This window comes from Diadema setosum, chromosome 15 (genome assembly GCF_964275005.1).
Source record: "Diadema setosum chromosome 15, eeDiaSeto1, whole genome shotgun sequence".
Classification (NCBI taxonomy): domain Eukaryota; kingdom Metazoa; phylum Echinodermata; class Echinoidea; order Diadematoida; family Diadematidae; genus Diadema; species Diadema setosum.
The window spans coordinates 31220019-31247724 of record NC_092699.1 but is presented as its reverse complement, the minus strand read 5'-3'; the positions used below and the strand labels follow the sequence as shown (position 1 = coordinate 31247724).

The window sequence follows — 27706 nt, the reverse complement described above, 5'->3', positions numbered from 1 at the left end:
TTTCTAAAATGATACTCTCTTCAACATACCACTGTACTTATACAACTCTTCATTTAAGGCATGCAAATGGGATTCCCTACCTTTAACAGTGCTTAACATAATAAATGTCAATATCAAGTTGATGGAATGTGTAATTTTCGTGAAAAATTTTTGTGGAATTCTCTTTATATTTTGTTAATATAATTGTCAGTCCACACATGACGTCATAACCTCTAGTATTCTCCTCATCCAAAGGTTCCAACACCAAAACTTTAAAAATTCATAACTTTTGCACTGTTTTGCATCGATTGTCCGATTTTCCTCAAACTTTCACTGATGTGTTCTACTAACGTTGCTGCTTTCATTCAATCCATCTATCTGTTTGGGTTTGGGTTTCCTTTAAGTCTACAATAGTGACACAAAGATCGTGAGATACTTCCCCGCCTTCTCGAAAAATTTTCAGGTCCGACAAGGCAAGAAGGAGAGATCCGAACTCTCCTTATTGTTTCAACTTCTCTGGTCTGACAAAAGAAGGAGGCGAGATATTAACGGCTAAATGTGAGGTCTCGCTATCTCGACCTCTTTGTATCCGAGAAAAGAAGAAAGCGAGATCTGAGGTCTGGAGAAGGTAAGAAGGCGAGGTGTGGTTATGAGATCTCGCCTTGTCGATTTAGCGGACCTAAAAAGGATAGAAGGCGGAAATGACTCCGATTTCATGATGGCACTCATAATTCTGCGCTATTAAACCGTTGAGGACGGGCTGATTTTGCTACAATACGCACTTCCCATAGACCTCTGCCCGAGTATACTCGGGACTCGTCCTCAACGGGTTAAAGTGGCGTTTATCTTGGCAATGAGATGACTGCCACTTTTAGTGAGTGATAAAGTCCCGGCTGGAATATGATAGGGAGCTTTATAGATTTGCGGCGCCGACGTTTGAGACGACGCCTGAGCTGGACATTCTCCTCTTCCCTGCGTCGCGTCGTGCTGAAAAGTAGCTTAGATTACGCTGAGATTCAAGGTATACAAGGTAAAATGGCGCCACCACTATGATCTGTGCATCAAGTACAATATGTAGCTCCCTACGTCGCAAGTTTATTGTGCGGGAGTAAAAATAGCCCAGAGCGCGTAGTGAAAACTCTATAAATAGATCGCGTCCGGTACCCAATTCTGCTCATGCTCAGACCAGGGGTGGTATTCTGAAAATCTTCCTAAGTTTCTTCCTAAGTCAGAAACGTAAGTTTCTGACTTAGGAAGAAACTTAGGAAGAAACTTAGGAAGATTTTCAGAATACCACTTAGGAAAAAATCCTGACTTAGGAAGAAATTTCTTCCTAGGAAGGATTTCAGAATACGACCCCTGCTGGGTTTTTTTTTTTTTTTTTTCCCGTCTGAACGTCCCTGTCGTGAAAATCTAAAGCTCCGTAATTTAAAGCAGCGACCGTCCATACTCACAATGGATACAAAGGATCCTGCAAGGGCCAAGAGAGGTGACATGGAGAGGAGAACAAGGGTCATCTCCCAGCTCTTCCAAAACGCGATTCCAAAACCTTGAATAAAGATAGATAGAGAGATGCAAGTATAGATAGATGGATAGATAGATAGATAGATAAATAGACAGACATACAGATAGATAGATAGATAGATAGATAGATAAACAGAGAGATGATAAACATAGATTAATAGATAGATAGATAGATAGATTGATTGATTGATTGATTGATTGATAGATACAAAAATAGATAGATAGAGGGAGGAAGAGATGGAAAGAGAGATGCGCAGATAAAATAATTTTTACTGAAAGATATACATAACTAGTGATAGAGCTAGAATATACATTTCTTTAGTGAACAAGTTGGTTTTTATCCGAATCCAGACAGAGCATACGCAAAACACGCTTTCTAAGATAATAACTTCCCACTATTTTGACAGTTCGGTCGAAATCTTATATCAAATCATACTTACAGAAAGAGGTATAAGAATGGGTTTCACTATTAAATGAAAGAGAGATGTATGTTAAGAGAAAAAAATATTGTGTTTTTTAGAGAGACAGGGTGGGGAGGGGGTATTGCCAGTGAGAGACAAATGATAAAGGTGAATGATGGTTAATGAAAACCTTTGTCTATTATAAATCATAGACACATTGGGATTAAAAATAAAAGAAAATTCACAAAAGATATCTTTGTGAATCACCACTTTATGATTTGGAAGAATGAGGTTCGTTCTGAAACACAGTTCAAGTTTCTTTGTACACACGGCAGCATAATTACTGCAGGTCAATATGCAGAAACTGACTTGTGAAAACAAACGTTCATATTCTTAAAATATATTGCCTATATTTGGGAATGAATGAAATATTTAACGATTCAGAGGTGTATAATATCACTGCAACAAAGTAGCACAATAAACCTAGACCAAAACAGAATCCAATGTAATCTAATGAAAGACAGGTTTAACTCTCCTTAAACCTTTTCTGTTCTAGAGACTTAGGGCAGTATGCACAAAGCTATGTGGTCTTATATGCCAATTGATGATCACTTAAAGCACACACAGGGTTATAGGGGAAATCTAGTCCAAATATAAGTTAGTCAGATAAAAAAAGAGAGTAAAATCTTACAAGGTCCATGGTAAAAATGTGACTGAATTCGGATGAAAAATAAGAAAGTTATGACATCTTGAAGATTTGTTACTTTCTGAAAAAAAAAAAATCTTATGCTGAGCAGCGGATATGAATATGCAAATGAGTGAGCTTACCATGTACTCTCACAATTTTCCATTGATCGAGTACACAAAAGATCTTAAAAATTCCATGTTTCTGTCATTGCTGAAACATGATGTTATTCCTGGTTGAATAACTTCAGATTAGTGTTAGGATTTGCGCCTTAATACGGGTACTGAAATTTTCAAGGTTGTGAGGGGATGACATGCTCACTTTGAAATTTGCATATTATTCATATTGACTGTTCAAGAATGGTTTCCTCCCAAAATAGCGAAACTTCAATATGTCATAACTTCTTTATTTTTCGTCCGATTTTGATCAAAATTATACCGTTGAACTCGTAATTTTTTACTCATTCTTATCAGAATAACTTATATTTGGACTGGATTTCTCCTTTAAGATACGCAAGCAAGGAATGATGAACTTGATAGAATGTCTCAGAAATCAGACTTACTGGCAACAAAAGTGGCTACATACTGCAATGTAATGGATATCTTGTCTCCCAGGCCCTCTTTCACTCTTTCCATATCGCTGTAAATCAAAGAACAAACAAAACAATGAAACTAGTGGACACTAGAGAGCACATCATTTCCACCCTTATTGCGATTTCCATCCTGAAAAAAGAAAAGGAGATAAAAAGTAATAATGATAATGCTAAATCTTATATTCAGACAGTGATCAGGATGACTACGAAGATTAACAACTACTCATGTGGCATTATCAACTCATCCTAAAATTTTCAATCAAATCCGTTCAAAAGTTTATAAGTTATTTTGCAAACAAACAAACAAACAAACAAACGAACGAACGAACGAACAGACATGAAATATAGTCAAACACTATGAACAGACATGTCAATACCGGCAACAAACATAATCTCCTTGGCAGAGATAATAGTCAGACTATTCTCTTCCACGCGGTGTAAGTTAAAAACTAAGGAACGATTAGAACAAACTACAATGACAAAAGAGGCTAACCGAAGAGGTAGGGTGGTATCTACCAGAACATGAGGTTTGCGAATTTTATTGTGTGATTTGTTCTCTAGCGTTACACTCAGGTTGAACCCGCTGACATTGGTTGAGGACGAGTCCGAATCTACTCGGGCAGGTGTATATGGGAAATGTGTGTTGTTGCGAGTCCGAGTCTACTCGGCCAGGTGTATATGGGAAATGTGTGTTGTAGCAAAATCAGTCCGTCCTCACGGGTTAATGAGCAATGTCTGTATCGTATAATTGGTGTACTATTTTAAGTTTGTGTCATACATTTTGTTTGTGCTAAAGAATCTTTGTTCCATTAGCATCAATTATATCACTTTCAGTAATCTTAATGATCAAGTTATATTGTATTGGTGTGGGTTTTTTTTTCGAGTGATCAACGTTTTACAAGCTTTACCCAGGGTAGCCTCTTCAGTGTTTCCACTGCTCTACCAGAGGGCCCTGCTATTATTGTTACCCTAGTGTTGCCAGGTACTCGCACCTGGGTTGAGAGGGACATTGTGGGTAAAAACATCTTGTCCAAGGACCTAAGCACTAGGCGGGAATCGAACTTGGGTCCTTCAATTCGGAGTGGGGAGTCTTATCCACTATGCCACAGCGCCCCCTGTATCATGTACTACTTTTGATGGAAATAACTAAATATTAGCTATTGAAGAATCCGCCCAATCCTCTGATGTCTCACTCACTCAGCTAAGCGTGATGTAAGTTCGCCGCTTTTATGAACGTCAAACCACTTGATCTCCTGATGAAGGATCGCGTCGAAAAACGCTCCTCGAATTTTGAAAATTTGCCGCTCACACGAGAGATTCCAGAGTGAAGACTGCCGCAGGAGAAAAAAAAAAAAAAAGAGAGGTACAATCAGAGAAATAAATACATTAAGATAATTTCGTGGGTCTAGAAGTAGTGGTTTGACTTGGGGAGAGTACAATGACTGTCTGATATCAACAAACAAAAACCTGCCATAGTTTAAAGAATCTGATGTTGTGAAATGGGTAGCACAAACAAACTCATTTTCTTCCACGGCGGTACCGTATCCTCTTCGGCTCTTCGAACGCCCTCGAATTATAAACGATTGTTGTTATATTATATTGAATCATCGAATTTGAATTGCAGCTACATGTATATTGGGGGATTAGGTCCTACATGCCAATATAGGACATGAGTGCGGTTAGAAATAAACATAGATGAAGATCATACATGCATGATCATTTTTTTACGGGTCTTGACACTCTCACACGTAATTTACATTTTGAAAACTAACGATTTGTTTCAAGATATCCCCGTCATGTTTACGTAAATGAACAAACATGTTTAAAATGATGTCAGTGATGATTATGTTCATGTCTTACATTTCCTTCATGTTACGGAACACACTAGTTCAGGATACAAGAGTCCTACTGTAGCATGCACACTCAAATCCTCCTTGTCAAAACTATGAAAACACATAAATCATGGCACCATTATTATTTTGCGAAAGGTTCGCCTACCTCTAGGTATGCTAGAAACATGGTAGCGAACCCTATGTAGGCGAATATGAGCGCGTAGTCTTGCATGGCATCGTCGAACTCCTTGGCCGGGTCGTAGTCCGGTGGGAACGTTGGTGGAGGCAGCGTCGAGTTGAACAGGCCCGTGTCGTTCCTGTCGTATTCGATGAACTCATCGACCATGCTTGCGAAGACGACGTTGAGCAGCGGCATTGCCGAACCGTGTCCGACGGCAGCAATGGACCCGATGAGCAGAAGGAGGCCATCGAGTGAGGTGGTATAGCGGAACTTAACGTACAGTCACAACAAAGGGGTTGAAATTACTTCACAGAGCGGGGAAAGTTCTAGACATTTTGACAGAAATTCGAATCTCGCCTATTGTGAACATGTTCTGGCGCCCCCTCCCCCGCCATCGTCCGTTCTTCATAATATCTGTTTAAACCTATAGGTGTAAATAGCTGTCTGTGTGTGTGCGTGTGTGTGTGTGTGTGTGTGTGTGTGTGCGTTGAAAGGGGAAGGGCGGACCTGCTCTCTTTATCTTTTATTCGTGTCTGGATATCTAGCATTTATTTACTTGAATTATAGACATTATTCAAAAAATGTGTTTACGAATACCGTAACGTACATAAACTCATGTATGTCATTTTGTATGCATATAAAAGTATCCACGTAAAGGTATTGTTTGTTTGAGTTGCTTTATTTGCTTGACATGAGCAAGGATTACCTTTTTGTTACAATTTTATTTCATTTCTGAAACTGTACTGAATACATTGTTCCATGAAAAGCACAGTAGAAATCTGTTAGAGGTGAAACGCGCTTCTTTTGCCCTACTGCTGCTGTATCATTTCTTCAGTAATTCAATAATTCATTGAGTGTATCATACAAATAAGTTATGAGTACTCCACGCGCGCCCGACGGTATACAGGCACCCTAGTAGTAGTGTGGTGCAAATGCTTGACTTAGTGACAATAAGTCAAGCACTAGCATCATTTAATAATCATCTGTCTAGAATGTTTACCTTTGGGAGCAGTGATTTAAAGAATGTTCAAGATATCATTTTTGATGCATATGTGTAGGTCAGTTGTATCACCAAAGATCCTACCATACAAAATTTTGCAATAAAGCCTAAAATAAAAGGAGATATCGCATTTTTCTCATAGTTGTAATAAAAATGTTTCCAGATTAAACCGTGTACACGGTTTAGTCTGGAAACATTTTTATTGTAACTATTGTTCACATTTTGTATAACTAACAATACTTAACATTGATTATACCGGTTCACATCTTTACATTGGTTGTTTCTATCCCTAACTCACATTTTAGAACTAATATGAAGCACTATGCTAATGCTGGGGTTTTGTTTCATCTACGAATGGTAAATGATGACTTTAACAAGTGAAATGAAGCACGTTACTTGCTCAATACATCATTGTCGTGACTTACCATTCTTGCAAAAGATATTTTGGGTGGATCTACTTTCTTTTCATCGTCTCTGTATAGGGGGAAAAGGATAGAAACATTACTCACGGATGCATATTATTGTAATACCTTTACAGTCATTTGAAATATAATAAATTCAGCAGAGGGATAAAATTCAAATATTCAGTTTAAATAAAACAGATGTTTCTTTGGTATCAACAATTGCAAGCGACAGAAATCATTTTCTCGGTGGAAGTATAATAACGACATTTATGTTTGCATCCAGTTTGCGTGTTTTCCTCGCTCTTTTTATGTTTTTGATACCCCTTTAGCTTGCAAAATGATGAAACCTAAGCACTTACGTGTTATAACAGCGCCGATTTATTATTTTTGTTATAAACTTTATCCTCTCTCTCTCTCTCTCTCTCTCCCTCTTGTTAGATAGCCCAAGTTGTATTTTTGACGATGTTTGTGATTATTCGGTTAAGCGCATGTACATAATCTTCTCAGGGCAGAAAAATATATGAATAAATAGATAAAAAGATAAGTAAGTTAACTGCAGCGCCCTCTTGCGGGCAACATACGTATAATGTCCGGTTTTCTGCAATTAACTCTTCTTGTCCCTCCCGACTCCGAGAGGGGAGCACTGGGGGGGGGGGGGGGGGTAACAGCAACATCTTCAATAGAAAAAGAATAACTTATTTTGTTCTGGTCCGTCCCAAGCAATTCATCTCATTCTATTTCATTTAATACTATGAATTGTGATCCAATAATACCGAATGTGCACAGTAAATTCATCAGACCCATTCAAAGGCAAATAGAAAAGATAAAGTTTCTAAAGAGAAGAATTTAGAGTTGGTGTCATTGTCTGAAGTGTTAACCAAAACCGTAATTGCAAAATCCTTTTCTACGTAACAAAACTACGAAATAACTTCAGTAGTGCTGCCTAAATGCACTAAATAGCTTAAAGGAGTCTTTTCAGAAATTAGAAATTGACTATGTAATAAATCCCCCAATATGCATCATTATTGGAAACGTTTTACTGCGCTAATTGAATTACTGAGTACCCAATTTATTAAAGAAAAAATGAAATTCGTGTGAGCAACTTACGTATCACTGCTGCTCTCCGTTCCCTTATCATTGTACTTATCCACCGCGTTCCCACTGGCGTCCCCTCCTTCCACAGGCTGGGGACCCATTTCGTCCATCACGAAATCATTGGTCTCTTTCGACGACGGCTTGAAGTCGACGTCCATCCGGTCCGTTTCGAGGTCATTCGAATCCTCGGGACCCATCTTTGTCGAATTCTTGACAGTCGTGGAACTGAAAGGAAAATTCAAATTGTGCAAACCGTTAGCGGTGTCATTGTTAATTCACTCTTTTAATCTAGAGATACCTCAGGGTACGGGCTGTTGCTTTTATTCCTTTTTATCATTAATTCCTCATTTCATTTATCTATGTATTCATTTACTTTTATATGTAATTAGTTTTATTTCTTCTTTGGGAGGGAGACTGTTGGGTATTAAAATAAAGACCCAAATTCTAGAGAACTGCTAAATATGAAATACGCACACTCACTGATACAGCACACACACACACACACACACACACACACACATACTTACACACACATACATTTTTTACTAGGCTGTGAGTCCACGTATAATGTTCGTGATGATGGATAAGATTATTGTGCATTTTGTTCGGAAACAGAATATTTTGATAAAATATCATTGCATACATTTCGTTTCCTTTTTGATACGATGAGAAGTTACTGATTATCGATGATGAACAAAGAGTCCAAATGCAATGAACATTAGCCTAATTTGTATTTCGCATTCAACATGAGGTCTATAAGCATGTATTAGGCCTACATGATAAATTTGTTCCAAAGACATGCATACGCAATAGCACCAAATCACTGATTACTTTTTAAAATCATACACTAAGGCTATTAAACCAATGCATATGGCTTATTATTCTACGCCTGTATAATGTGTATTCATTCATATGATTATGAAGGTACCTCTGCAGAGAGGGGAAAACATATACATTACTATATTGCTGCATTCACTCAATCCAGATTTAGATTTAGATATCATTCCCCTTAAAAGTGTATTTCTGTCAACAATCGCTCTCACAGAATTTGTCTTTTCCACTTGGATTAATAAACGGTTCTCGTTTAGCCACAGGTACGAACTAGAGTTGAGTTTCGTAACTAATCTGTGCAAACAACCGTCATTCGAGAAATCTTATCGCGAGATAACATATTGAGTGTGTTGCGCAAGGTAATATTTGCTACACGGGGATTCCGTCTTTGAAACTGCATTTTGTTTGAATCCCCGTATAACTCTCTGTATATTCAATTCAATTCAATTCAATAGTTTATTTATTTTCCATCATCAAAAAGAAAAATAAGGAAAAAGTTGACATGATCCAAAGTGATACAATTTTTTTTCATTTCTCTTACACTCGTCTGATAAAGGTTTTTTTTTTTTTTTTTAATACAATATAAAGTGTATACACGAATGATGTCGTAAAAAAGAAACAATGCACTTTGCCATGGCAACAAAAATAGTAAATAATCACAATGATGGAAAACAGTGTTCCACTAAAAAAGCCAAGCTTGTAAGACGTGGAACACTGGAACAAAACAACGACAGCACCAATTTGTTATACCAATAAAACATATTCATTTTAAATTCTTCTATATACTATTGTACATTTTACTCATTGATCGATGCTGATACTATGAACAATACACAAGGATTTTTAGAATGCAAACGTATAAACTATGTAACATATTTTATCACATTTGTGGCACAGACACTATGGGGCCAGGTATGCCAGGAAAATTGAACGGAAAGGAAGATATGCAATCAGCCACAAAAAAAAACATAACGACGACAACAACAACAAAACACAAAACACAGAAATAACAGAACTTGAGGAAATGCACTCAAACAGATACTGGACAACGAAGAACGAGGAAAAAGGAGCAGGGAAGAATAGAGAAGGAAAAGGAGAGGGAAAAGGAGAGGGATGGAAAAGGTCTGTGGACACACTACAAAATCTCAAGGAAAAGTGAAACATGATGGGTTTTTTCATTGAACAGAATTAACTGGTATGTTTAGAAAACAAATATTTTTTGAGTTTATACTTAAATGTAATTAACTTCACAGATTCTTTTAGATCATTATCTAAGCTATTCCAAAATCTGGGTCCGGTATAAACAAATGTATTTTGAGTGTGTACAGTTCTCACTAAGGGAAGATGAAATTCTTTAGATTGTCTCGTGGGATAATTATGTACGTGGCTGTTACAGTGAAATAAAGAATAAAATATTTTGGGTAGATGGTTGCAGTTGTAATTAAACATAATTGTTATATTGATATAATATATTGATATATTATATAGTATATTGATACTACCGAGCTACGACTGTGGCTTAGAAATTCAATATTCCTATCACCGAGGGTGGAACATAGTTTATGTAAAGGTGATTGAATGTCACTAAAAATGAAATTTTCAAGAGATTTTGAAAATAAAAACACCACTTCATTCGTATATATTCTTTCTTAGTTTTTTCGATGCGAACACTATTTTCTTATTTGGTTTGTATGACATAAGTAAAGAAAAAGAAAGGAATGGTAAGTATTTTTATGAGTGCACAAACATTATACGAGCAAATAATGCATTCTATGAATACTTTCGCTTTATGCGTATTAAGCGATATTGCAAAATTAAAGTAGATCTTGAAGGCAATTCACATCTTACTCTCACCTCGTTGCGATCATTTCTTAAATATCTCGTTTCTTTACTGCAAGATTAAATACCCTCAACCGCCTCATTGATTGCCAGCAGGAATACGTGAAAATAAAAGCGCAAAACCCATGGTAACCAATACGTATAAAAGGAACACGCCAGATCAACAAGAAATAGTTTCATAGTATGTAGGTTAAAGTGTTACTTTTAGTTTATTTTGGATTATGTACTGCGTTACGAATGGTGTTCTTCCCCTGAACGTATTTGTCATAAAAGTTGATGTAAGATATTTGTTAATGTTCCAACAATCAATGAGTATAAACTTGTCATCGCACATGCATAGTCTTTGAAATCTCATATACGTGTGCATACGTGTTAGCTATATTTTGTTGACTTTGTTACACGTACGCACGCACCGGTTTAGCACATCATTATAATCATCATGATTAAGGTGGCGACTTGTTTTTTTTTTTCAGGAGGGAAGAATAATCGCAGGAAATAATAAAGATTGTATCTGGTGTGAACGGATACTCATTATTTTCACGAGTCAAAAATTTGGCGAGAGTAATAAGGAATAAGGACGTACTACCAATATACGATAGAAATTAAGCCGCAGCTACGAATGACGTATACTCTCTGACCACAACAGTCTATTAACTCTTTTTGTGCCAATGAGAGAAACTGTGCACAGAGTTTACACATAAAACCAATGGACAGGATATAAACGCGACACACAAAGGGTTAAATCGTATTTGACAGCTTCACGGATAAGAAATAGAAGCTTTTGAATGCCCTGCACTTCGGACTTTGGACAGACGATAATCTTTCTCCATAATTACACTATGTAGCAATCGCTGGTGACGTGCTTGTCTTCATACGACGTTATTTGTTGGGTGGACCGCTGCAGCCCATCGGATTTAGTCCATGCCCATAGAATTCTTCGAAGAAATCGGCTTCTGCAGTTGTTCTTTTCTCTTTCTTGAAGTCTTGCTAATAATATCTCTCTCCTTATTCTGTCTGTCTGTCTGTCTGTCTCTGTCTCTGTCTCTCTCTCTCTCCGCATGAGTGTATAACTTTATATATATATATATATATATATATATATATATATACTGACAACTTTTGTCACAATTTATCATTTGTTTCTGGCCAGTTTTCCCTTTCTTTGTTTCAATCAAAAATTACTAGATATATATTAATATACCGATCTACCAATCTATGTATCCATTCCCATCCATCTCTCCGTCCATCTACACTCTAAAAACGCAAATGTTGAATCAACATTTCAAAGGGCCGAGGAGTGACAGCATTTTTGAAGTGTTGCATCTAACTTTTAAGATAACATTTTAAATGTTAAATCTAGCAGTAAAACCAACACTTTGAAAATGTTGTCACTCCTCGGCTCTTTTAAATGCTAATTCAACATTTGTGTTTTTAGAGTGTAGCTGTCTATCTGTCTAGTATACCAATCTATCTCCTATTTATGTAGCTAACTGAAGCTAGTTTTAGCTAGCTATCAAGTAAATTAAATAATTAATTTAATTATTTCTTTAATTTCAGTTTTATTTCACCGGGGTGGTCTCTTTAAGACCTGGAAAGGTCCTGTCTAGAGAGCCCTGCCTTACACATAAACATAAATACATAAACATACATCACAACACACATTTTTGACATAATGGAACGGTAAAAAATGAAAAAAAAAATCTACACATCTGGTAGGATTACCTTAATGTTAAAATGCAAACGATCAAAATATCATTTTTTAAAGGAATAAATGAGACTATCTAATTTGTTTTAATCTAATATATCTAATCAGAACTCTCTCTGTCTGTCTAACTGTTCATCTAGATTTCTTTGTCTTCATTGCTTGTTAGAATGCAATTTCAATTAAAGTAGACTTTAAAGGGATTGTATAGATTCAGTTGAGATGAGGCTTCAGGTTTCCAACTTTATTTTGATGAAAATTGGTTTTGAAATGGCTGAGATATCCACAACAAAGGGATCCTAATAAAAGGTTGGGCTCGCCTTTTAGGATGTTTTTTTTTTTCTTTACTTTGTTTTTTTTTTTTTGATATCTCAGCCATTTCGAAACCGATTTTTATCGAATCAACTTTGAATACCTTTCAGAATTGTTTGCTCTGTAACATTTCATAAGTTGTTTCGAAAGTGTCTCTCTATACCATCCCTTTAATCATGTTGATAGAGTACTCTTTCTGACCAAATGAATTGGTCATGATGGTGGAAGTTTCTGAAAAAAAAAAACAACAACAACTTGTATTGCTTCCGCATTCAGATTTTGTTGCTGCAAGAATGTAATTACGAAGAATGTATACTTTAGACCAAATAGGAGATGAAAGGTTTCTAAGTGACGAATTATCAAGCACAAAAAATATCAATATAATTTGCGGTAATTTCTTGTTTAGATGTTGTGTGCAATGCAATGGAAGACATGGATATGTGGTTGTAAAAATAACAGCACTACTCTTTAAATATGAATTAATTCATGTGAAACTTTTATTCCCTCTTTTCATTTTGTCCTACTCTGCATAGATCATTCTGGCCTTTTTTGTTTTGTTTTGGACTGATTTCTACCTATACCCATTGAAGAACTTGTAAACAGTGCGAAACTGCATCTTTCTCGTGAGGCAATTTTCATCTTGTACTTGTTGTAGGGGGATGCGAGAAAAATTAAAGAGAGAAAAACGAACCAAGTATAGATGCAGATGCGAAGTCAATTGCTAAGAAGCAGATTTTGTCATTATAGGGTTGGTTCAAATGAAATCATTATCATCTTGTTAGCTTTATGCCATATAAGTCATGCTTGAACATTTAGTGACATTGCATTTTAAAACGCGAGCAGGCTTAGGAGATTAATGAGCGGTGAACCATCTAGTCCGTTAATGATTTACGAAACAGGAACACCGTGTATCAGCCGCGTTAGCTCTAATGGAGAAAATCCGCCGACAGTGCACATAAAACATGATCATCCTGTCCCAAACAAAATTTGAAACATTCCATTAAACCTTTTTGTTTTTCACTCTACAGTAATGTGCGTACGTTACCCGCAGCATCACGTGAAATAATTCGTGGAGATTGTTATTGTACCGGAAGAGATAAATCGCCTCAGAGTGTTGCGAGCGTATAACATCCACTGAACAATCGAACACTCGCGTTAGGTGGTTGCCCGAAACATTGCTTGACAAGTTTACTGCACGTAACCTAGAATGCTTTGCCTCTGTGAGAAACGTATCTACTATTATAATTCATGAGGATGGAAACTCTAGATCGAAACAAAATGTGACCTGTCAAATAATCTTCCCGAGTGATTTATTTCAGCATATAGCAGATAGAAGGAATCAAGGACTCTCGGGTACTTTATTCTTATAGTATTTGCTCCGTCACCAGTATGGCATAATTCCTGTCTTTAACCCATCATCAACTGGTCATGGCCCCGTTGCAAGAAAGTTGCAATCAATTGCAAATAATTGCTAATTTTGAAACAACCATTCTGATTGGCTCAGGTCTGCCCTATTAAGAAGACATGCATGCAACAATGATTTTGATTGGCCAGTGACAATCAGTTGCAAGTTGCGTTTAAACGCAAAGTTTCTAGCAACGGGGCCCTGGTCTGTTAGTCCACTGTCACTACGTACTCTCTGTCTCCATACACGCTTTTCATTTCATATGCAGGATCCGACACAAACTTTTTTTCTTCGTTGGCCCGCTCGGGCCACTAAAATCTGTGAATATAAAATTTCGGAGGCCCGAAAGTATAGATAAAGAGCTTGCTTCCAAAAGGCGCTAAATCCATCATTTTCAATGGATTTAGCGCCTTTTATGGAAGCAAGCTCTTCAACTGTAGCCGATATTTGCCAGAGACAAAAGGAAATTATAAAGATTTACTTTGAATTTTAGCTGCCCGATCGGGCCATCCAAAGTTCGCCGTTTTTGGAAATTTGGTGGCTGAACATTGATAGTCTTTAGTGGCTTCGGCCCACAGGGCTATAATACCGCTAGTATCGAGCCCTATGTATTATGTGTATATATATTTTGTATACACCAGGAGTTGTTTGTGCAGTATCGTCGCGAATTGCGTGTTTATTCGCATCGTGTCCTTCGCATTATTTTTTTTTTAATGGAAGTGTTGAATCACCGATATGATTTTAATGGTATGAAAGTAAATTAACCGTGCGTCACAAGTGTCTTGCGTGATCAACGATTACAAATTTTGCGTCTCACGCTTTTACTTTTCACAAATCACATGTTATGGCATGCACACTCGGCCTATGTCGTTTTGTATGTCTGTCATTGTCTGTGCAGGCATTTCTCGCTGACTATATTTTAAAGGGCGTATCAATATAATTACGGATCACCTGATATCCCCCCCCCCCCATTGCAGCCTGGATTTGGATTTGAAAGTCATTACACAAGGGATTATCGTAGGACATTTTGCTACAAATCTATGGCAAATTCCTAAATGAAGTCGGATTTTACGTAATTCTTATTCCATTGCTAACCAAAGCACTTGTATGCGTGTGTGTGTGCATGTGTGTGTTCACGCTTGATTTTACATCTATTCATGTTCAAATTTATTTGTGTTAACATCGACCTCTCAGTGAGAGAGCCCTGTATAGGAGAGGATATAATGTGTGTACATTTAACTAATTTAAAGAACAAGTTCACCTTCATTGGCATAAGGATCGAGAATGCAGCAATATTAGTAGAACACATCAGTGAAAGTTTGAAGAAAATTGGACAATAGATGCAAACGTTATGAATTTTTTAAACTTTTGTGTTGGAACCGCTGGATGAGGAGACTACTAAGGGTCGTGATTATGAGTACAACAGTATACAGAAAATGTAAAGAAAATTCAACATATTTTAACTTTTTTTCGCATAATAAAAGAGCACTTGACTTGCCTCTTTCTAAAGGCAATAGGAATAATATGACCCATATATGTCAGTAACGAGTCAAGGGAATGTGTACTTTTTTCAAAAGATGACATTTTGTGAAATTCTCTTTATATTTTCCTTTATTGTTGTACGCATGTGACATCATACACTGCAGTAGTCTTCTCATCCAGCGGTGAATGCACAAAAAGTTCAAAAATTCATAACTTTTGAACGGATTGTCTGATTTTCCTCAAACTTTCAATGATGTGTTCTACTAATATTGCTACATTCTCTCAATCCTTATGTTAATGAAGGTGAACTTGTCCTTTAACGAAGTCATAAAAATGTTCGCAGAAGCTTTTTAATGAATTTAAGCTCAAGTAGGTATACCACTGACGACGTTCACACAAACTTGTAGGACTTACAATGTGGTATAATTTAGGGTGGTATCACGCAAAGCGGGCTGCATTACTGCACAGGCCCGTAGCCAGGGGGGGTGCGTCGGGTGCGTACGCACCCCCCCAAATTCTGAAAGGTCCAATTTTTCATAATAACGGTTTTTAGCAATTCTCAAGATAACAATCCAAATAAATATAAAGACACATTATTATGCTACGTAAATGTGGAAGAGTACGTTTAACAATGTTAAAAATAATTGTACGAAACCCTTTTGTTGTATGAACCATCGGATCGTCCCCATGCACACAAACACAAATGTTATGTATCAATTTGTGCGAGCTATTATTATATTGGCACTGCATGCCATGGCCCTTGGCGCGTGTGACCGGTGTTTTTTTTTTTTTTTCCACTGGCCGCCCGAGTACGTGCGATTCGTGGATGACATTGAGGTTGACACTTGCATTTTTTCACAGGAACAGAGGTAAGTGGATGAAAATCTAATAGCCTCAAGTTTACGTATAATGTTTTTATTATGATAAAAATTAAAGAAATTTCCTCGAAATTATAACTATAATCGAAAACCTGAGACATTTTATATCTACGTCTCACAAAGATATAGTACATGTATATAAGTACATGTTGGCATGATAATGCCTGGGGATAGATTATTATGTCAACTATTTTCCATTATGAATGCATGCTCCAATCAAATTGTGAAAAGGTGGTCATGAATAAGCATTTCTTACGAACGATCAGGAGAGACAAAATGAGTCGGATTGGATTACAATTCTCACTTACAGCTTTGTAGAAGTCTGAGTCAACAGTATCACACAGTACTTCAAGACGTATTATAGTACAAACGATTTCTTGAGCCTGCACCGTTTCAGGCTCTGTTCTGGATACAGCGGTAGAAACTCATTCTTTTCTTTCTTTTTTATTTTATCATTATTTACTAATCTCTTTTCTAACTTAACAGGTAGCGGATTTCTTTGCAGGCCAAATTCGGAAATGTAGTGTTGATTATTACTTATACATTTTCTCATGTTGTGACAGTTCTATTGGTTCTCATTTTAAAGTGAGCCAAAACCCAAAAAAAAATTCACTTATAATTTCCAAAGAGTATTATGCAGGCACGCAAACTCATTTTAGTTGTATTTCATATAAATGTAATGGGTAAGAGGGTATGAGAGAGAATGGAAAGTGCTGAGCTATGAAGTAAAATGGTAAAGTAAAAAGTTTGTCAGATAGTATTACAAAAGAAACTCATTCTTTTTTGTTTGTTTATTTTATCATTATTTACTTATCTCTCTTCTAACTTAAAGGTAGTGGATCTCTTTGCAGCCAGTGGCGTATCTAGGGGGGGGGGGGGGGGCAAGGGGGGCACGTGCCCCGGGCGCCACTCCTTGGGGGCGCAAAAAAAAAACGAAAAAAAAAACGAAGAAGAAGAAGAAAAAAAAACGAAGAAGAAGAAGAAAAAAAGAAAAGAAAAAGAAGAAGAAGAAGAAGAAGGAAAAAAACTCGCCCGGAAGGGGGAGGGAGAATGGTAAGGGGGGGGGGGGGGCAGAAAACCAAATCAAACAAGATAAAAACAAAACATGATGACGCGGACAAAACGACAATGTTTATTGTGTTCACACAAACATTCTATGTTCTGTGAGCTCAAATACAAAAATTTTCGGCTCGCTCGCTGCGCTCGCTCGCCAAAATTTGTATAAAAAAGAAGGTAAGAACAAAACGTGATGATGACAAAATGGCAGTGTCTATTGTGTTCACACATGTCATTTTATATTTAGCAGGCAAAATGTTTCACGGAGCAGCGGCTGCAATTTCATTCCTTCTGAAGCGATCGCCCATTGGATCAAAAGAGGGCGTCAACGGTTTCGAACATACGGGGGGGGGGCGCAAAAAACAATAACAAATCAAACAAGATAAGAACAAAACGTAATGATGACGCGGAAATATACAAATTTCGGCTCACTCGCTCGTACTAATTTAGAGTATTTTTTCAAGTCCTCAGTTTGTTGGTATAAATCGTTATCTATAAGGCCGTCACTATATTTTGATTAGAATTGTAAGATTTAATAAGCAAAAAATGACAAGAGTTTCATGATTTGTAAGCTGAAATACAAAAATTTTCTGCTCGCTCGCTGCGCTCGCTCGCCAAAATTTGTTTAAAAAAAGAGAAGAAGATAAGAACACAACGTGACGATGACGCGGACAAAATGATAATGTCTATTGTGTTCACTCATGTCATTTTATATTTAGCAGGAAAAATGTTACACGGAGCAGCGACTGCAATTTCATTCGTTCTGAAGCGATCGCCGATTGGATCAAAAGAGGACGCCAACGGTTTCGAACATACGGGGAAGGGGGCGCAAGAAAAAAATCAAAAAAGATAAGAAAAAAAAACGTAATGATGACGCAGAAATATACAAATTTCGGCTCACTCGCTCGTACTAATTTAGAGTATTTTTTCAAGTCCTCAGTTTGTTGGTATAAATCGTTATCTATAAGGTCGTCACTATAATTGTGAGATTTAATAAGCAAGAAATGACAAGAATTCCATGTTTTGTAAGCTGAAATACAAAAATTTTCGGCTCGCTCGCTGCGCTCGCTCGCCAAAATTTATATAAAAAAATATAAGAACAATACGTGATGATGACGAGGACATTTACAAATTTCAGCACACTCGCGCGCACTAATTTAGAGTACTTTTTAAAGTCCTCAGTTCTTTTGGTATAAATCGATATCTATAATCCTGTCACTATATCTTGATTAGAATTGTAAGATCTGGTTAGCAAAAAATGACAAAAATTCCATGTTTTGTAAGCTGAAATACAAAAATTTTCGGCTCGCTCGCTGCGCTCGCTCGCCAAAATCTATCAAAATTCATTACATTTAAATCACCCTCAAAAAGATCCCTTTTAGGTGCTTGAAAAAGCATCATGCGGACTTTGTTTAAAGTCCCTACCGGGATGGGGTAGGGGTTGAACACTTTTTTTCAGAAATTAGGGGCGCAATTTTCGTGCTTGCCCCGGGCGCCGTTTTCCCTAGATACGCCACTGTTTGCAGCCCAAATTCGAAAATGCCCAGAGACAGCTAGTAACCAAATAACCTACTATAATTTAATAGATAAGAAATAACCATTCCAGTATGTGTCTTAGTGTGCACAGTAAGACAGATCAAATCAAATAGGAAAACATCTGAGCACTAAGCCTGAGGTCTGAATTTGCACTCAACTTCTTCCAATGGCTAACGGATGTTTAATTTTTGAATTTCACTGACCTCCAAATTTCACAAAGAAAACCTTCTTAGCATGATGGTTAATATCACATTTGACTGATATTGGAGATGTTTGCGAATCGGATCTACTACCTTTAATATTATTAATCTAAAATGATTATTTGAAAGTTCGGAAATGCTGGAAATATCCTACCACAAGGAGGTAAAATATAAATGGTTCACATTTACAATTCATTTTGTTTTAAAAATTTTCTCATTTATTTTCGTTTTTGACAAACTCGTATACCAGGCTTCAGGCCTGCTAACGCGGGTATACAATAGAAAAAATAAAAGTTAAAACAACACCAGGAAAATCACTATTCTCAATTTTGCGGCGCGCTACGCGCGCAGAGTCTCGAACACAATTAAACTTTGCAACTTCCTGGCAAAATGAGTTTTTACTATTTCCTAGATGAAATACCGTAACGCGATTGCATGCAACAGACAAAAATACAAATTTCCTCGAGACTTTAAAACGTCATTAAAACAGTCAAAATTTACAATTTGCGGCGCGCTTCGCGCGCAAATTCTTATACAACTTTTGTAGTTCGGTCGTCCAAAGAAATATATATATATATATATATATATATATATATATATACAATAGTGTGTGTGTGTGTGTGTCATCATTGGTATTGGTACCGAAGGTCCGTTTTTTAGTGACCGCACCCCCCCCCCCCCTTGAAAAATCCTGGCTACGGGCCTGCTGCAGATATTATTTCACTCACTTCTATGCACTCAACAGGAAATTCGAGTTGATCACAATTTCATGAATATGTAGGCCTACCTGTAACTTGAGATTCTCGTGACTTCTTATTACACGTCATGAAGTATGATGCAATGAAAAAAGTGGCCGATCAAAACCATTGATGACATCTCAGTAAATATAAACATTCTACTAAACTAATAGAAAAAGGGGGCTACCAACCTTTAAGATGAGAAGCCGGAGAAGGAGGAGGAGGAGGAGGAGAATTCAGGGGGCGGGGGTTCAAATCCACCGCAGATTTTCGCTTCGTTGTCTCGGCCTGAATCTCAGTTGAATCCTACGACAATAAAGTCTGTTCAGCGTGGACGTGTTTAAGCGCGCTTATTTTCAACTAAACACAACAGCACTGAACTTTCCGCTCGTCATGCAATGTGCATGCATGTGTCGCTACGCACCGGTCCGACCTTTGCTCAATAGTGTCTCTCTCATCGGTCATCTCGGTGAAGCAATCGGGAAGCTTAATCGTGATCTTATCTCGTAAATGTCCGTGCTATCTTAGGTCCATCGGTTATTCTTACAGAGATTCATGAAATTACGTCATTGCTGCAGTGCCGCAATAACAGTCTTTGTTAACGAAAATAATCGAGAATTTCTTGTATAGACTATACAATGTATATTTGCGATGACTCATGTTGACAGTAAAACATTAATTTATTTCTAATATTTTGACAGGAACTTCCCGAAATAAAATGTGTCTATATTATTATTTGCCTGTCGCAGCTACTTCATGATAAGTAGGCCTATATCAGTCGAGATAAGATTCTAAACGGATGCGCCATCAATTACGCGTGTAGTGTACTATTCGTGATGAGTATATAGGTACATAACGACAAAAAACAAACAAACAAACAAACAAACAAACAAAACAATATTGAATCCACAGACAGGATGAGAATGAAGACACAAGTTCGTAGTACTTCTCTGAGACATTTGATTCATTTTTCTGACCAATATGAAAACTTACAAGGAATTGATTTTTTCTCATTCAGTGTTGTAATTCCGTTTAGGCCATACACCAAAGTGTACATGGTGTACTAAGTATATTTACATTTTTGTGATGATCACAATAAGATTGCCTCATCAGATAGTAACACTGTACTGTCTCTAAACATTTCTGTACTCTAGACTTTGGATGAACATTGAACGCTCGGATGAAATGTGCTTTAATGAATAATGCATGATCCCTCTGTATAGTACGCCACGCCCCTCCCTATATGAAGAGGCGTTACAACTACCCCCCCCCCCCATTACCTGTAGTTTATTCAAAGGAAAAGATCATGGGCGTTTTATCCCTCCTTTGCGTGTTCTTCCAAATTAAGGGTATCAGTGTTATTATTACGATGGTGTAAATAATGATTAATTAGAACCATAACACTGACATTGTATTCTGTCGAAATTTGCGTGAATATTGATATAATATTTTTTTTTACAAAGGGATTTAGTCATTTTATTTTCTATTTATTTATTTATTTATCTATTTATTATTTATTTATTAATTTATTTATTCATCTATTTATTTATTTATTTATTCATTTACTTATATATTTATTTATTTATTTACTTACTTACTGATTTATTTATCTATTCATTCATTTATCTATTCATTTATTCATTTTGCGGAGAGGCAGTTTTTCAATTTCGATTGATACTGTCAATGTGAATTCGTATCTATCATTGATCAAGCTATCATCATGAGCAACAATGAAAGTATGATCAAACAAATACCAGAAAGAATGTTTAAGGCTTATCAATTAAGTTCTACTTAGGCCCTATATGGGATTCATAATTCATAATAATCACAGTCATAATGTCCGTTAAAACTTTTAGAACTACTTAATGATATCCACAACATCGAAAGAGTAGTTATATGATGCACTGGCATTGACTGGTGTAGATTTGGGACTGTCTTGTTTATTTATCTATCTATTCATCTATTTATGGGTTTTTTGTTTTCTTTTTGTGGTCGTATTTGAAACCCATGGATCACACCTCCTTGATCACACCATCACACTGCCTGCGATGTACGCTGTTTCTGGCATAGCGTTATGTAAGATTCTGAGAAATGTAATTGAATGATAAAGGCACGGTCAAGGTTCTGCAATAAGGAAACTCATTCCCAATGTGCAGGTCATCTATAATTATAATGCGCTTTTGAGAAAAAAACAAACAAACTTTGTGACTGTGGGCCAATAGAGGGAGCGAGAAAGAAGGATGGGAGGGGGGGGGGGAGAAAAGCCCCTATTGGATAGCAGTGAACCCCCTGCAGGATTAAGAGGATAATTAGTGTGAATGTCTATTGTGGGGCCAAAAGGCGGTAACATCTTGAGTCATTAGTATAGAGTTACCAGTCTATCAACTTTCCTACGAAAGCCCATAACGAACAAAAATTACCCAAGCCAAAAATGCATCTTAAAATGTATATACAATACACCCGTCCATTAGTAGCGATATGTATTAGCAATAGGACAGTCCTGTGTGCAGCAACGCATATTTCTTTTGTTACATAAAAGTCTTGAAAAAAAGAATTTTAACATGCATTGTTGTTGCTTTGTTTTGTTATTGTTTGTCAAGAAAAGACTTGAAAAGGGTTACTTTATGGTGGATACAATGCATGAAAGAGAATCTTAAAGGGATTGTATACTCTTGGATGAGGTTTTTGCGAGGTAATTAGGCTTAGAAAACACTTATGAAATATCAAATACCATACGGGCAACGTAAGAGGTATTGACAGTTTATTATTATTATTATTATTATTGAAAGGGCTGTGATATCCAAAAACAAAGTAAAACAAAGTGGTCCTCATAAAAGGTGATTCCCACCATTCATTGGGATCTCTTTTTTTTTTCTGGATATCTCAGCCATTTCAAAATCAATTTTCATCAAATAACTTTTGAATTCCTGTTAGAACTAAAATGCTCTTTCATATTTCATAAGGCAGTTGTAAGAGCTTTTCCATTATCATCTCACAAATAAGTTGGATACCTGATGCCAAAAAACTCAACCAAAACTACTCTCTTAAAAAGAAAAAAATCGAGTGAAAATATTCACTCTTAAAGGAGTGAATACAAAAAAGAGTGAATTTAGAGTGAAATTGGAGTGAATTTTGAATGAAAATGTTCATGTTCACTGATTTTGGAGTGACCTCAGGGATCACTCGAAGATTTTGGAGTGATCCCTGAGGTCACTCTAAAACGAGTGAACATGAACATTTTCATTCAAAATTCACTGCAATTTCACTCTAAATTCACTCTTTTTTGTATTCACTCCTTTAAGAGTGAATATTTTCACTCGATGTTTTTAGAGAGTACAGCATCCCTTTAAATTCAAGACTTCAGAAGTACGAGATATGGCAAAGATCAACTAGTGCAAGCAAAGATTGATAGTTAAGAGGAGTGGTATTGTCTTTGTATCAGGTCATGTATTTGTAACAGTTGAAAGAGAAGTGAGCAAAGATTCGTCGCAGAAGACATAAACCAGACCAGACTGGCAAGAACTAAGCTCCAGTTGGCGCTATTGAACGACAAGTTCACCCAAATGATTATAAGAATGTGGATTGAGTGAAGAAATTGATAAAACACATCAGTGCTTTTTTTCTTTCTACGAAATCGGACAATCTCTTCAAAGTAATGAATTTCTAAAGTTTCTGTGTTGCCGTAGCTGGATGAGAAGAGTAGGCCTACTACAGTATGTAATGCCATGACATGTGTAGGCCTATGTATAAAGAAAATGTAAAGAGAGTTCAACAAATAATATGTCATTCTTTTAATGATAAGTATGCATTCTCTCGACTTTAGGGTAATTTATCGTTCTTCCTGCTTTCTGAAAGAGGTGTAGTCAAGCGCTCTTTCATTTAGCAATATTTAGTAGTATAGGTTTTCCCGGCCAATTTCGCACTTTTGTCAGTCCATTTGATGAAAGGTTCATTCAATTTAGCGAAAATCCTCGTCACTGCACATTCTGTCATTCAAAATTGCAACTTGTTCGTTCAATTTAGCATTTCGGTCAATGAAATTCGCAAAAGTGCCTTTCGAATTCGTAAAACGGGCATTCAAATTGGCACGTGCTCTTCAGTCATCAAATTCGCCAGCACTGGCGGAAAATGGTATTTCAGTCATTCAATTTCGCGTATGGGCAGTCAAATTCCAAATATGTTCATTCAAATAGGCGTAATGTTATTTCTATTTTGAAAAGGTGAGAACCGTGATTTATGCGTATTTAAATGTGAATTTTTGTTTCATCCACACACTGTTAAGTATATAGTAAAGGTATCTTTGACCCTAAATAACTCAAATTTGTTGCTCTGTAACGCCCCTCTTCTTCCATACATGTTATCAGAACTATACATGCCATGCTTGCACCAGTACCATAGATTCACTTCACTTTCTTATGTCCAGTCATGGCAGCACGAGTTAGATACAGACGTATCTCTCAAGAAAACAGGGAAAGAATCATAGAAGCATTTGAGGGTAATAACCTTGACAAATTGATGGCTAGAGCTGATCCAAGAACTTTTATTTATTCCTAATGATAATTAACGCAATCTAGCATGCACCACCAAATGAAACTAATGAAACATGCAGATGAAAGAAATAATCATGTAAATTGAAACCTCCTTCTCCCAATTATTGACAAAACAAACTTAAGATCAATGTATCTGTGAATGAAATAATGCTATCGAACATTATAAACACATACACTTATTTTGAAAGTACTGTTGCAAAGGTGATATCAGAATAAAAGCATAAACGTGTCTGCTAAACTGACTGCAGTAAATGCGAAATTGGATGCCTAAGCATGAATTCGAATGAACGAGCGCAGCGTTTACGTGATCTCGTGACTATATGGTGCTAAATTGAATGAACGATTTGCGAAATGGTGCTTGTCTTACGAATTTGAACCGAAAAAGTGCTGATTCGAATGATATAAAAGGTAATTTGAATGCTCCAAAATGAATTTGAATGAAAAGGTTATAACATTGAAATACCGAACATGCCGTCTAGGCTAAATTGTGCTAAATTGAATGCAGCAATTAGGAATTGGACTGAAAAAAGTGCGAAATTGGCCGGGAAAACCTATATTTAGTATTATGAAAACATGTTGAATTCACTTTATATTTCATTGATATCACTATACATAAGTGACAGCACAAATCTGTCTTAGTCGTTTCGGCCAACGATGGTTGCACCAAAATTTAAAATATTCAAAACTTTTCAACGGATTGTCCGATTTCCCCCAAACTTTCACTGATAAGTTCCACTAATATTGCTGCATTCATTCTATCCACGCATAAAGAGGACAGGGACTCTTTTTGAGGGATCCTTTATTTTGTAACAATTGGAAGAGAAGCGAACAAAAGTGCGTAGACGTATATCTGGTAGTAAAGCCAGTCCGGAGTTAGGTCATGGGCACATTGGTATGAACGACCTTTCTTTTTTCTCAGTCGGTTAGGGGCACATCATTCGTTTTTAGAGCGACATAATGCATAAGCTTTACGTAACAAGTGATGGGAAGCATAAATCGTGTTCAGACAAAGAATGAAGTTGCTTAGACCAGATGACCGGAATGATCCGTAAATTAACACTTGGGAAAACATCCATTTCATTATTTTGCATAAGGATTACATCAATAATCATTACACCACAGATGCTTATCCCAGTGAATTACATATTTCCCCACTGAGACGTGTGTTGAAATTCAAAAAAAAAAAAAATCTGTAAGATTGCTGGGAGAAATTAAATGTTTCACCTTCACTAACCTGAAAAAGTGAGATATACCCTTTCATTCATCAAATTTCCAAGGGGCGTTCTTCAGCTCAAACTAGGTCCAAGGATTCGCATAGCCAGATTACGACTTCTTTCCACTCAAAAAAAAAAAGATAAATAAATAAATCACCTATTATCTGTACATGCACCCAATCAAATAATAGTCCCTTCAAATTCCATGAGAAAAGCTTTCATCTTCCAACCAAAATGCAGTTTGTAGAGGAATGCATACTCAATATCTGCAGCTATTCATTTTTTTTTTTTGCCATACTGCATTTTTTCTTTCAGATTTTTAATCAATTTTTCTTCATTTATTTTAGTATCTTTGGTACGATTTTGTGAAGCGGTCAGGGACATTCCATTTTATTTACAGGTGTGAGCCATTTACTACTCCAAGGAAAAGTGTCGTCAGAACCAGACCATACTGACGAGAGCTGAGCGCCAGCTGGCGCTCTTTATAGCTTCTGCACGGCGCAGCTTGCTCCAGCACACCTCCCTGCTCCAGCGAACTGCGCTCCCGATTGTCGGTGCCGATAACATAGGTTTTCCCGGCCAATTTCGCACTTTTTTCAGTCCAATTCCTAATTGCTGCATTCAGTTTAGCACAATATAGCCTAGACGGCATGTTCGGTATTTCAATTTTATAACCTTTTCATTCAAATTCATTTTGGAGCATTCAAATTACCTTTTACATCATTCGAATCAGCACTTTTTCGGTTCAAATTCGTAAGACAAGCACCATTTCGCAAATCGTTCATTCAATTTAGCACGATATAGTCACGTGATCACGTAAACGCTGCGCTCGTTCATTCGAATTCATTCTTGGGCATCCAATTTCGCATTTACTGCAGTCAATTTAGCAGACACGTTTATGCTTTTATTCTGATATCACCTTTGCAACAGTACTTTCAAAATAAGTGTATGTGTTTATAATGTTCGATAGCATTATTTCATTCACAGATACATTGATCTTAAGTTTGTTTTGTCAATAATTGGGAGAAGGAGGTTTCAATTTACATGATTATTTCTTTCATCTGCATGTTTCATTATTTTCATTTGGTGGGTGCTAGATTGCGTTAATTGTCATTAGGAATAAATAAAAGTTCTTGGATCAGCTCTAGCCATCAATTTGTCAAGGTTATTACCCTCAAATGCTTCTATGATTCTTTCCCTGTTTTCTTGAGAGATACGCCTGTATCTAACTCGTACTGCCATGACTGGACATAAGAAAGTGAAGTGAATCTATGGTACTGGTGCAAGCATGGCATGTATAGTTCTGATAACATGTATGGAAGAAGAGGGGCGTTACAGAACAACAAATTTGAGTTATTTAGGGTCAAAGATACCTTTAATATAATACTTAATAGTGTGTGGATGAAACAAAAATTCACATTTAAATACGCATAAGTCACGGTTCTCACCTTTTCAAAATAGAAATAACATTACGCCAATTTGAATGAACATATTTGGAATTTGACTGCCCATACGCGAAATTGAATGACTGAAATACCATTTTCCGCCAGTGCTGGCGAATTTGAATGACTGAAGAGCACGTGCCAATTTGAATGCCCGTTTTACGAATTCGAAAGGCACATTTGCGAATTTCATTGACCGAAATGCTAAATTGAACGAACAAGTTGCAATTTTGAATGACAGAATGTGCAGTGACGGGGATTTTCGCTAAATTGAATGACAAAAGTGCGAAATTGGCCGGGAAAACCTATATTGTAGCTCGAGGTCCAGTGAAAAATCCTTTTGGAAAGGAAAATGATATTGCTTCGTTTTCTTGAAATGGTGGCTAGGAGAGTAAACAAACAAAGAAACGGACGAACGAACCTGGTGTCTAAATCATTTTGATCATGACGCCCTCACGCGCATCCTAAGAAAACAAGCTGAATATTATCATGCATCATGTGCATGGAAATCATATAATTTTATAACTAAAATGATATTTTATACATGGGTCCCAAACACTTTTATAAGTCTAAGCTCTCCATTATATAATGAATTATGATTATGTTCTCTGCCTTCAAGATTACGTCATAATTGGTATACGCATTCTTTACTACTAGTACTTGTATATCGATTTGTCTTTATTGCTACGCTCGAATAGGCCCCTGAATACGTAGGATTCTACTTCAAAATGTTAATGATACTCAAACCAATGCATGAAAAGAGTTTTAGTTCAATAAAAAAAAAAAAAATCAGTTTATGATCAATTTTGTGTGAAGCCAATAATGTACA

The 27706-nt window shown here is 36.7% G+C and overlaps 1 protein-coding gene across 1 annotated transcript in view; it reads right to left on the bottom strand.

Moving 5' to 3' along the window:
* Nucleotides 1–7890, bottom strand: part of LOC140238672 (ATP-dependent translocase ABCB1-like) — a 33262-nt gene extending 25372 nt beyond the window's left edge. The window contains exons 1-6 of the mRNA XM_072318573.1: nucleotides 7706–7890; nucleotides 6620–6668; nucleotides 5180–5464; nucleotides 4379–4512; nucleotides 3152–3228; nucleotides 1434–1528 (exon numbers count right to left, since the gene is read on the bottom strand). Coding sequence (XP_072174674.1) covers nucleotides 1434–1528; nucleotides 3152–3228; nucleotides 4379–4512; nucleotides 5180–5464; nucleotides 6620–6668; nucleotides 7706–7890 — 825 coding nt within the window. The remainder of the gene's footprint in view (nucleotides 1–1433; nucleotides 1529–3151; nucleotides 3229–4378; nucleotides 4513–5179; nucleotides 5465–6619; nucleotides 6669–7705) is intronic.
* Nucleotides 7891–27706: the final 19816 nt, after the last annotated feature.